General features: G+C 43.1%; 1 protein-coding gene, 1 long non-coding RNA gene and 1 pseudogene across 2 annotated transcripts in view; 1 reads left to right on the top strand and 2 right to left on the bottom strand.

The window, feature by feature from the left end:
* Nucleotides 1–820: 820 nt before the first annotated feature.
* TEX43 (testis expressed 43) lies at nt 821–5877 on the top strand. The gene is made up of 3 exons (XM_008698990.2): nt 821–1121; nt 1901–2009; nt 5515–5877. The coding sequence occupies exons 1-3, from the start codon at nt 1036–1038 to the stop codon at nt 5722–5724; spliced, it is 405 nt and encodes a 134-aa protein (XP_008697212.1). The 5' UTR covers nt 821–1035; the 3' UTR covers nt 5725–5877.
* LOC103670529 overlaps nt 1314–12865 on the bottom strand; it is a 60148-nt gene continuing 48596 nt past the window's right edge. Inside the window, exon 3 of the long non-coding RNA XR_570583.2 lies at nt 1314–1968. This is a non-coding gene — a long non-coding RNA (uncharacterized LOC103670529). The remainder of the gene's footprint in view (nt 1969–12865) is intronic.
* LOC103670528 lies at nt 10756–11539 on the bottom strand (annotated as a pseudogene).

Genomic DNA, 12865 nt, shown 5'->3' with positions numbered 1-12865 from the left:
AGTAATTGCATAGTCCAAAATGTTATCTAGCACGTTTGTGTCAAATTTGTAACATGGGGAACCTGGGTCGTTCAGTGGGTTAAGCGTCTGCCTTCAGCTCAGGCCACGATCCCGGGGTCCTGGGATCAAGTCCCACATTGGGCTCTCTGCTCAGTGGGGAGTCTGCTTCTCCCTCTCCCTCTGCCTGCCACTCTACTTGCTTGTACTCTCTCTCAAATAAATAAATCTTTAAAAAAAAAATGTGTTACATGTCCGCAAGCATTCTCATTTTTTTAATTGTTCATGATAAGAATGATGTTTTAGCCATAGGGGTATTAAAAAACACTAAAAATAGCTCTAAGCTCCATATTTTTAAAAAATATGTTTTTAAGTTTTGTTTATTTACTGTCTACAGCCCATATGAGGCTTGAACTCATGACCCCAAGATCAAAATCATGCGCTCTTTCAGCTGAACCAGCCCAGGCACCCTTTAAGCTCTACATTCTTTTTGCTTTTATTTTTTTTAATTGTTATGTATTTATTTCAGAGAAAGATAACACAAGCAGAGGGAGCAGCAGGCAGAGAGAGAGGGAAAAGCAGGCTTCCCACTAAGTGGAGAGCCCGACCTGGGGTTCAATCCCAGAACCCTGAGATCATGACCTGAGCCACCCAGGTGCCCCCCGCCCCCCTGCAAGCTCTACATTCTTTTTTTTTTTTTTTAAAGATTTTATTTATTTATTCGACAGAAATAGAGACGGCCAGCGAGAGAGGGAACACAAGCAGGGGGAGTGGGAGAGGAAGAAGCAGGCTCACAGCGGAGGAGCCTGATGTGGGGCTCGATCCCATCACGCCGGGATCACGCCCTGAGCCGAAGGCAGACACCCAACCGCTGTGCCACCCAGGCGCCCCAAGCTCTACATTCTTAATCAACTGCTGATGTAACTGCTCGGGGTTTGCTATGAAGTTAGCAAGACTGTTCTCTCTGAGGCAATGATGTCATCATAATTAGAGGAGTGAGTAAAGTTCTAGAAGAGAAGTCTGTCCCTACTGGCAGTGATGGCTTCAGGGAAAGACACTTGTCCTATCTTACCTAAGCTTGCCAACAGCTGTTCGAATGAGAGTTCATATAAGCCTTCTAATAAGTGAGGACTCCAGGGTTCTGGGTTTGGGGTTTTGTGTGTGTGTGTGTGTGTGTGTGTGTGTGGGTGTGTGTTTAAAGATTTTATTTATTTATTTGACAGAGAGAGACAGCCAGCGAGAGAGGGAACACAAGCAGGGGGAGTGGGAGAGGAAGAAGCAGGCTCCTAGCGGAGGAGCCTGATGTGGGGCTCAATCCCAGAACGCCGGGATCACGCCCTGAGCCAAAGGCAGACGCTTAACGACTGCGCCACCCAGGCGCCCCATGGGTTTGGGGGTTTTAAAACGTGTTTTGTTTGCCATCTGGGAGCTACACAGATGAGGACAAACATTTTGTGCTTCCCTTGACATCTATCTAGAAAGCTTGATGTTCTAGAGGGAAACAATGGACGGGCAGGGAAAGCAAGTCTGCCCTGAGTTGAAAGCAGGTACTCAATTCATAAACTGTCATTTGGGGCTGGTCAGAGACTTCTTTAGGTCATGGGAGGGCCTGGGGCAAATCATGGTGTGCTGACTTCTCCCTTAGTATCAAGTTAAATGAACACTGCAAGCAAGTTGTAAAGGACAGCATGCAGGTGGAGGTACAGAGATCTAGGCTGGACTCTTGATCTTGTGAGACTTGGAGTTTTAATGGGTTCATTATTAGATGAGCCTCAAACAATGTCATAGCTCTCTGTCCTGCAGCTGGGGGATCCAAACATCATGGACACAACACATGAATAACGCTAAAACGATTGTCTTGGACTCACCAGATATCCTTCCTTCGTGTCTTTCTAATCTTCAGGTGTAATGAGGTTCATTTGCCACGGTTTTCATTAAAGCAAGGGATGATCCCAAGACGTTACATTATGCCTTGGAAAGAAAACATGAAATTCAGGAATATGAATCTGAAGGTATTTTCCTATACATGTTCATAATGAAAAATTCATAGTTAAATAGTATAATTTAATATCTATATGAATAAATATATATAACTATACAAAAGCTATTTTTAAATTTATATTTATTTTTTCCAGCTGTATTGGGAATAATAAACGTATGTATTTAAAGTAGGCAACGTGATGACTTGATAAACATACACACTAGAATAATTACCAGGATCAAGATTATCAACACATTCATCACTTCACATAATTAACTCATTTTTTCTTCTGGTGAGCTTAAGATCTCTCTGCAACTTCCAAGTGTACAATACTGTATTATTAGCTGTAGTTACTAGGCTGAACATTAGATCTTCAGAACTTGGTCTTACAACTGAAAGTTTGTGCCCTTTGACCTATGTTTCCCCATTTCTCCCTCCTCTAGGCCCTGGTAACCGCCATTCAGTTGTCTGACAAAAACCATAAACTAGTTGATGCACTTTCACATAAACTTGCAAGAAGGAGTTAAATAGCAAATTCAAATATTCAAGTCCAAAGATGACTTAAAATAGATACACCCAAAGATTTCAGAACTGTCTGCCTTTCTCTCCACATAATGCCAACTCGCAGTTAAGAATTAACTTCACTGGGGCGCCTGGGTGGCTCAGTTGGCTAAGCATCAGACTCTTGATTTCGGCTCAGGTCATGATCTCAGGGTCGTGGGACTGAGCCCCCCCACCCCCAGGCTCCACACTCAACAAGAAGCCAGCTTAAGATGCACTTCTCTCCCTGGGCCCCTCCTCACGCTTGCTCCCTCCCTCTCTCTCTAAAATAAATACATCTTTTTAAAAAGAATTAATATTAATGAAATGTGCCATCAATATTAAAGCTGTAGTACAGAGTATGCGTTTTTAAAGCCGCACTGCGTAGATATGGGTAGAGAGCTATGGGAACAGTTTGGCTAGATTTACAGGTAAGACTTGCTGCCCTTCAGTCAGTCTTTTCAGAACATTTTCCAAATGCAGTTGGACTGATCACTTGTGTAAAGGTAAGTTGTTTCTTCAAAGGAGAATAGAGGGTGGCTCAGTCGGTCAAGCCTTCAACTCTTGATTCCTTCTGGGGCTGTGGTCTTAGGCTTCTGAGATAAGCCCCAGGATGGCTCTGTGCTCCGTGCGGAGTCTGCTTGGGAGTCTCTCTCCCTCTGCCTCTGCCCCTGCTCACGAGAGCTCTCTCTCTCTCTAAGATAAATAAAATCTCTTTTAAAAAAAGTAGAATAGAATCTATTGTAATAATCAGGCTATAACAGGAGATTTCAAATTAGGATTCCTAGAAAGAAATGGGTTTGCATAGATTTGCAAATTTCTAACAGCTAAGGAATTAAGCTTGAATAAGAATATACTTTACCAAGAGATAATATAATAAAATATGAGTATCATATGATACATGAAATATATCACAAAAATATGGCTTATTTTCTTATAAACTATAAACAATACAGTAAATGAAGCTGTTCTTTGTCCTGAGATGATTATTTTTGTATGTACTTTTATCTGATATTTTGAAAACAAATATAACATGGAGGAAATCAAGACTCAAAACATCACATTTTTCTGGTTATTAAGACTTCTCTACAGGCTTAATATTGGGCTGTATTTCTTGTAATTCAGCGGCTTGTCAGGTCATTTTTCGTGTCCTAATTAGCGTGAGCATGGTGACAATATTAATACTGACTTTATTTTTCATTTGCCGGAACTACAGGGTATATAAACTTCGAGCTGAAGTCAATAACGAAAAACTGTTTTGAATGCATCTTGACCTCACTCTTGAGAGCTATAATCTGGCATAATTTTCTCATACTGTTTCACTTGTGCAATTTAGATGACAGTGTTCCTAACAAGTGAAAAAATAAAATTAGTGATTGGCGTAGAGGAAATTCTCCCTGACAGAATAAAAATGAAAATTAGGTGAGGGCCGCCTGGGTGGCTCAGTCAGTTAAGAGTCTGCCCTCAGCTCAGGTCATGATCCCAGGGTCCTGGGATGGAGCCCTTTCCCTCCACTCATGGGCACGCATGCATGGGCCCTCTCTCTCTCTCTCTCTCTCTCTCTCTCTCTCTCTCTCGCAAATAAATAAACATTTGAGAGAGGTGGGGAGCGGGAGGCAGAGGGAGAAGCAGATTCCCCGCTGAGCAGGGAGCCCAATGTGGGGAGCCACCCAGGTATCCCTAAATACAAACTTTTTTTTTTTTGAAGATTTTATTTATTTATTTGACAGAGACAGCCAGCGAGAGAGGGAACACAAGCAGGGGGAGTGGGAGAGGAAGAAGCAGGCTCCCAGCAGAGGAGCCTGATGTGGGGCTCGATCCCAGAACGCTGGGATCACGCCCTGAGCCGAAGGCAGACGCTTAAGGACTGCACCGCCCAAGCGCCCCCTAAATACAAACTCTTAAAAAAAAAAAAAAGATAAGAAAATCTAAGTGAGAACTGAATGAAATGAATGTACCCTGGGTGAATGCTAGCTGTGCTTTCTTCCTTCTACTTACCTTCACCATTTTTCCTGCTGGAGAGGATGTAACTATGTAACAACATCACAGTGAGAACACAGCATAGTGGAGATGGGGCTGCACCCCAAGACCCCCTCCCCCAGAGTGCGATTCAGCAGAACCCAAGAACCAGACATAGATGCATATGTAAGACAGTAGCTCAAGTAGCTGCTATCTCTCCAGGCAGTTGCCATGGCAGCGGCATAGTGGATATTGATCTAATACTTCGTAGTTGGCCAAAGTCTTTTCATTCACATATAATGTTTTATTCAACAGTCAAGGAATCCTTGACTAATACCCATTTCATATTTGAGAAAACCGAGTCTCACAGCAGGATAAGTGACTTGTACAAGGTCACATAAGCACTGAAGAACTACATGGTTAGTCAGCACTCCACGCCACTCTTCCTGGTGGTCCAGACAGAAATCATCACCTTTAAAAAGGGGGATATTGGGGTGCCTGGGTGGCTCAGTCGGCTAAGCGTCTGACTTCAGCTCAGGTCATGATCTCAGGTTCCTGGGATTGAGCCCTGCATTGGGCTCCCTGCTCAGCCCTCTCCCTCTGCTCCTCCCCCTGCTTGTGCTCTTTCTCTCTCTCTCTCTCTCAAATAAATAATAAACAAAAATCTAAAAAAATAATAAAATAAAAATAAAGGGATGTTATAGTGTCGTGTCCACTAGACCTGCCTTTTTTTTTTTAAAGATTTTATGTATGTATATATTTATTTAAGAGAGAGAGAAAGAGAGAGCACGTGCGCTCAGGGGATGGGGCAGAGGGAGAGGGAGGCAGTGCAAAGCCCATCGCAGGGTTGAACCCCAAGACCCTGAGCCCATGACCTGACCTGAAAACCAGGAGTTGGGTGCTTAACTGAGCCCTCCAGGCCCCCCTAAACCTTCCTTCTCAACAGGGGTAGTAGGAAAAACTATTGGGGAATCTCTATCCTCATCTAATCAAGTGCTGTTTGGTGTGAATTACAGTGGGATCTTTTTACCCCTTAGCATGCAGAAGTGTGTGGGATCCATGCTGGCCCTTTAGAAGACTCTCTGTTTTTGAATCACAGCGAAAGGCTTTGCCATGGGGAAGATCGGGAGGTTGTCCTGAAGAAAGGCCCACCAGAAATAAAAATTGCAGATATGCCTCTGCATTCACCGCTCTCCAGATACCAAAGCACTGTGATCTCCCATGGCTTCAGGAGGCGACTGGTCTGAGGTTAGAAGAATAAAGTGTCGGAGTATTTCACTCTCAATCTCTTTCTCTCCCCACAAATTTAAGGCCATTGTACAATTGTATTTCACCTACAGATTCAACTTTTTGCAAGTCAGTTGTACTCTTGATCCATTATAAAAGTTTCTGAAAGCAAACAGGCTCTGAGAACATTGGGGATGAAGTGGGGGAACAAGGCAAACTCTCAGTGAAATTAATTTCACACCAAATAGTTAAGACATTTAACTGATGGATCCAGTCCAACCACCTATCCTCACTGTGCTGCTCTTTCTCTTCTCGCTCCTTTGTTGTTCATCACCTCCAAAACTCAGGGTCGGATGAGCCACACTGAGAAAGAGTGGCAGGATGTGGAATTATTTCTGCTGCTTTTCTGCCTGCCCCAACACTATCTATCTGTCCCCCCTCACCAACACACCTTCCCTCATCCAGGCTGTGGGTCCTGGCAGCTATGCCACATGGTAATTTGAAGTGTTTGGCAGATATCTCTCTGATCCACTGCACGATTTCAGCTGAAGATTTTTGTGTGGTGTTTTGTTTTTTTTGTTTTTTTTTTTGTATTGGTTCAGTGTATCCAAGTATCAGTTTCCTGTAGCAAAGAACAGAGGAGCATAATTTAACCTAAAAATGACCATATGCAAAGTGGTGCACCACTGTGGAAGAGGGTATAGTGGTTTCTCAAGCAATTAAACATAGAATTACCTTAGGATCCAGCATTTCCATTTCTAGGTATATGCCCAAAAGAATTGAAGGCGGGAGGGGGGGGGAGAATACAATTGGCTGGCTCAGTCAGTAGAATGTCCAGCTCTTGATCTTGGGGTTGTGGGTTCCAGTCCCATGCTGGGTGCAGAGATTACTTAAAAAAAAATTAAAAAAGAATTGAGAGCAGGGACTTGACACAGATATTTGTGTGTCAATGTTCCTAACAACATTATTCACAATAGCCAAAATGTGGAAACAACTCAAGTGTCCAATGACAGATGAATACATAAACAAAACATGGTATATGAACGCAATGGAATATTATTCAGCCATAAAATGTGAAATTCTGATACGTGCTGCAACATGGAGGAATCTTGAAAATATTATGCTAAATGAATAAGCCACACACAAAAGGACAAAAATTGTATAATTCCTCTTATATGAGATATCTAGAATAATCAAATTCCAAGAGAAAGAAAGGGTGGGAGTTACCAAAACCTGCAGAGGAAGGGGGAATAGGGTTGCTGTTTAATGAGTACAGAGTTTGAGTTTGAAATACCAAAAAAGTTCTGGAGACAGATGGTTGCACGACAAGGTGAATGTACTTAACTGCCATTGGCTTGTACATTCAGAAAGGGTTAAAGAAGGGGAGTCTGGTGCGGGAGATAAGCAGCAGCTGGAATGTAGCCAGCAATCCACTCACCGGGCTGTGTGCATCTCAGTGCGTTAACGGGGGCCCTATTTGGAGACCATATAAAAGTATTCATTGCAACTCCTCTGGCTTTTACATGATTTACCAACAGAAGCCTGGCTATCAGAATACATCTTTTTCTTCTCTGAAGCATATGGAAAGGGGCACCTGGGTGGCTCAGTAGATTAAGCGTCTGACTCTAGAGCTCAGTTCATGTCTTGATATTAGGGTCATGAGTTCAAGTCCCATGTTGGGCTCCATGCCCAGTGGAGCCTACCAAAATATAATAATAATATGAAAAAATAGGTGTGATGAAACATTGGATTTATGCAGTTTTGTGGACAAAAAAGAATGTATGTCACCAGAAAACAACACAGAAAGCAGTGCATCAAAACGTTTATATAGTATAATTTCTGGACGGTAGAGTTATGAATGATTCTTATTTACATCCTTGAATCTTTATAACTTATCTACATTAAGTACGTATTTTATCATCAGAAAAGAAGGAACACTTCCACTCCTGTACACACTGCTCCCTATGTGCGGGAGCATCCCTCTCTCTGTTCTGCTTGTCAGAGCTCGAGCCCCAAAGTCAAGATCAAGTCTTACGCAAAACCTGTTTCATGTTTCATCTTTCGGCCCTAACTTTTTCCAGGTTGGTTCTCCGCCTAAGACTTCTACTTCTTGACCAGAAGAGGTCTCTGTTGCATTGCTCAAGAAAAACCAATTTTTAAAAAATGTTTGTTTATTTAATGAATGAAAACCGTCTTTACCTGTTGGAGATATTATGATATTACAGAAGTTTGAGAGAAAAATTCTTCAGTGCCTCTGTAACACATTTCCAAACTATTTTATCGACAAAGGGGAACTTGAGCCCTGAGGACTAAACCCATTAATACCTAGCACTTCACAGAGTCACAGAGGAATTTTATCTGATATGTAAAAAATTGAAAGTAGAAAAAGAGAAAACAAGGGAGTATGCATTTAAACAGGAAAACATACGTTTTCTAGGGACAAATTAAAAACCATCAGGGAAGTGCTTTAGAGAGTATGGGCTTTATAGTTAGGTGGACTTGGGCTATATTCTGACTTTGCTACTTACCGTGTGGCTTGAAGCAAGCTCCACGTCTCGATCACCTGTCATTCACTTTCCCATCTGGAAAATGGGGCTAGGATAGCTAGTTCAGAGGGTTGTTGAAAATAGTCTATTAGATTACTTGTAAAGTCCTTAGCATGACACTAAATACCTCATATGTATTTTTTTTAGGCCTGTGAATGGGCACATGGGTTAGATTGCCAGTTAAATTTTAGCAACAATGGCTGACTTAGTTGCAAAGCAGCTTTTTCTGGGAGGAAAAATATAGTGAATTCAGGAAATAGAAATTCCCTGAAAATGAGAATAAGAACATTTTCCTTTTCTTTTTTCTTCCCCCAAGAAGAGGAACATACTTCACGTGCCATTTTGGTTTCAAATATTCTCGCCTCAGAGAAAACCAAAAAATTCACGCCTCTAATGTCTTTTACAGGCTAAGCTGGAATTCCTACTCCAAGCTGCATAATTCAAATAATTGTCTCACCCAGAGTCTCAAATTCATCAGAGGAATGTCTCATCTTCCCTGCTCTTTTCTTTTTGGGCCTACTTTTTTCTCCCAGCCTTGCCTCTTCCTGAAATTATCCAATACTGACAAATATCATAAAAGAATAATATGTCCATATTCTCAGTTTTCTGGGTCTCAGAAATCACTTTAGACTTCTGCTCCCCTCCCCGACCAAACCGTTCAGTCACATCTGTCCTTGTAGGTGGGTAGTGGTGTAGACACGGCTATCCCCTCTTTCTATCCTGGGGAAAAAGCGCACCAACGTGTTCCTGTCCCCTCTGTCACCTTCCCCATAAGTATGTGAGGACAGCTCAGGCGGTCCTGCGAGGTGCTACGGGAGCAATTTTGCTAATGCCCTCTGTGATTCCTTCATGCTCCTTCTCAAAAAGCATTCATGGAAAGTTCTGGAGCTGGATGGTGGTGATGGCTGCACAGGAGTGTGAATGTACTCAATGCCCCCGGACCTATACACTTTAAAAGGGTGAAATGGTAAGCTTTCTGATATGTCTACTTGACCACACACACACACACACACACACATGCACACACACAAACACATCCGTTAATGATCCAAAGACCAGAGCATGATGTTATATAAGGACCAGCACCATCCAAGCCCTGTCATCTTCATCGGTAGACTGTCTGGCATCCAGGACAGTGAAAGGAGCAATGGTGGTTATCTTATTGCCCATGACCCGCGTACTACTACCCCACATGCTTGCACTCACTGTCCTTGCTCTGAGGTCTCTTCCCTCCACTGTTGCTGGGAATGGCCTGTGCTTTGTCTTGGATATAGCCTCTCCCCACCCCTACCCTGTCTAATGTAACCATGTACTGAGCTATCCATTCGAAGTCCAGCCAACTGTATTCTGTCCATGAAGCCTTCACTCTCGTATCTCTCATGTTGGAAGTGATCGTCCCTTGCTCTGGGCGTCCATGGCACTTTGTATTACTATTCTGCCTGTACAAATGTCCTGAAGGACAGAAACCGTGCCTTAATCCTCCTGGTATTTCCCCTTGATTTTACTTCAGTGCTTTGCACAGAGCAGACTTCCAGTGAATGTTTATTGAATGGCGAAGTGAGAGACCTAAGGAGGCCCTGGAAAGGGTACCTCAGATCTTGGGAGGGCCTTGCGTCACACCTGACCCTAAGCCCCCCCCCCTCCACCCCAGTGGTCAAAGGGCTTTATGTGCTTTTGTGTAATATATTTTGCCCTTTTTTGGGAATATTAGTTTTCCTGCTTCATTTCATTAGTCATTAGATTCCAAATTATGAAATTTCTTGTTAATGGTGGGGCCAAAATGTAATGGATTCACAGTCATCTTCCTTAGATTCCCATAACAACCTGTAACAAAGGAATGGTCTGTATCTCTAACTCAACATGTGTACTGGATGCCCAGGCAGCGTTTTGCTGTTGGGTAGTCTAAGGACATAATTTTTAAGATAATCAATCTTGATAAAACTGTACATGTGTATGTACCATTATCTTTTGAATAGGCTGTTGCGAAGCAATATTTTACCTTCCAGGGAAGTAACCTTGGAAGAATATGTAGTCGTCCTTGATAGAACTTCGCCTCCGGCACTGCCAGAAGTTAATATTATGTCAACATCTCCATTATAAAGATATAACTTCATTGTAAATGATTTGTCTGGGTTAACAGTGGACTCTGGACTTCTAAACCATAGAGGAAAAGAAAGCTTTTTTTTTTTCTTTTAAGAGAGGGAGTTGGGGGAAGGACAGAGGAAGAGGAAGAGAGAGAATCCTAAGCAGGCTCCACCCCCAGCCTGGAACCCGACAGAGGGCTCAATGTGGGGCTCAATCTCACCACCCTGAGATCCTGACCTGAGCTGAAATCAAGAGTTGGACACTTAGCCGACTCAGCCATCCAGGCGCCCCGAAAAGAAGGCCATCTTTACATAGGGGGAAAATTTAACTCTTGAATGGCAAGAAAACAAAACCACAAGACAAAGAGCCTTTGTTGTTTTTAAAACAAGCTTTAGTTCACTTAATTTTTCTTGTATAAAACTATGTGGTAGCCACAGCTGGAGCCTGCGTCCCCTGCACGGAGACTCTGGTGTGGGTCTTTACAAGACGGTCCGTGAATCCCTGATAGGGAAACTTGGTGAACACTGTCTCTTTCCAGAGATCAGGGGAGAGATAGCTGGAGGTCTTGGAGATGGCATCCAAAGTAGCCTTGGCAATGTTGCCCAGGGTGGCAGTGTCCCTGGCCGAGGTGTAGCGGTCGTCGATATGGGCCATCATCAGTAGCTTCTTGGGCTAGGGGCTGAGACAGTGCCAGTGCCTCTGGGTGGCAGGGGTGGGACGCACCAACACAGAGCCACAGCAGCCCGCCACCTTGCCTGGGACAGTGTGGGGCCTACTGATCTTGTTCTCCCACGCCTTGCGGCATGGGGATGATGGAAAGCTTAGCCAGGATGATGGCCCCACGGATGGAGTGGGTACCTCCTTGGAGCACTTGACATCCAGATCGACGTGTCCACTGTAGTCTCTGATGGCAGCGAATGCCTTGAACCTGGTCCACTGGCCAGCATGGGTCTGCTTTGCACAGGCGTGATCTTCAAAACCTCATCCTTGAGGGATGCCCCCAGGAAGAAGTCAATGATCTCAGATGCCTTGACGGGCAGGGAGAAGAAATAGAGCTCCTCTAGGGACTTGATCTTCATGTCCTTGACCAGGCGGCTCAGCTTAGTGACGGGGATCCATCCCCTGTCCTCGGTCTTGGTTCCACGAGCTCCATGCCCTCACACCCTGACCACAGGCCCCCCACAGCACCAGCGTCATCTGCCATTTGGTGTTCTCTCAGAGAAGAAGCACAAGACAAAGAGCTTTGACCACAGCTGAGGACTGGACTTTTTGCCTAATATAAATGTGAATTCTCTATTTCAGAAAACAGCGTTGTTCTCACAAAGACCTTAAAATATTCCAACCAATTATCACACTTGAAATCTGTAATTCATTTCTTAGAAAAAAGTATTCATTACAAGTGAAATAGACTTGCTTTTTTCAGAGACCTTTGCTTTAATAACTGGAGAATGGGGAACACATGTTGGCAACTGAATACATATGAATAGCAAGAAGATTAAGTGTGGTTGGTGTCTGTTATTCAGGCTTCTGCTTTTATTCATACCCTGTTGATTTTGTTCGTCAAACGTTTCTTGAGCATATATTAGGTGCTAGATACTTAATTTGGGGGACAAATGTCAAGTTGCTGGTTTATTTCTATAAGAAATTTTATGCTGCCGTGGTTCTTAAAATTTAGCATGTCTCAGAATTGTCTGGAAATTGTATTAAAGCTCAGATTTATGGGCCCCACATCCAGAGATTCTGATTCAGGTGGTCTGAGATGGGGCCTATGAATCTGCGTTTCTAACAAGCTTCCAGGTGAGGCTTACATTGTGCGGGCCACACTCTAAAGAACATCTTTCTAGAAAGGTCTGCTATGCAAGAAGACAGCTATAGCCAATCTGTCCTTCAACATGATAGTTTATCCAAAGGTAATCAAAGCCACCGTCCATACAGCTAATAGAGACCTAGAGAATCCGGATTACGGGTAAATGGCGTTCACTCCCTACGAGCAGTGATGATGCTTCTGCTATCACTAGTTCAGGCTGTTCACCATCAGAGCCCATTCTGATGGATGGGTGTTAGTGCTACAGAGTGTATTAATGAGGGTCATTACCATCCCTTCCTAAAGACTTCAGACCTGTCTTTTGAAAACAGAATGTACTAAAAACAGTGAGAGAAGAGCCATTCTTCACCACCAAATATGGAGTGCTGAGTCTTCGATGCTGGACCAGAAGATGGTCATGGAGAGTATATTCTGGGGCAGAGACAACTTTGACTTGAAGAACTTGGAGTGAACAGAGATTGCTTAAACTGGGTATAAAAGCACTAACCATAAAGGAACGATTGAAATGTTGGACGTCATTAAAATTAAAAACTTATTTTCATCCTAAGACTCCATTAAGAGAGTAGACAAGAAAAGAGTCACAGATTGGTAGAAGATGAAATACATAAATCTGAAGACTTCCATTCAGAATATATAAAGAGCTTCTTCGAATCAATAAGAAAAAGATGAGGGTAGGGGAGGAAATTTTAAACTTTTTTCACATAT

Source organism: Ursus maritimus, unplaced genomic scaffold (genome assembly GCF_017311325.1).
Source record: "Ursus maritimus isolate PB19 unplaced genomic scaffold, ASM1731132v1 scaffold_5, whole genome shotgun sequence".
Classification (NCBI taxonomy): Eukaryota; Metazoa; Chordata; class Mammalia; order Carnivora; family Ursidae; genus Ursus; species Ursus maritimus.
This window is presented reverse-complemented; position numbering and strand designations above follow the sequence as displayed.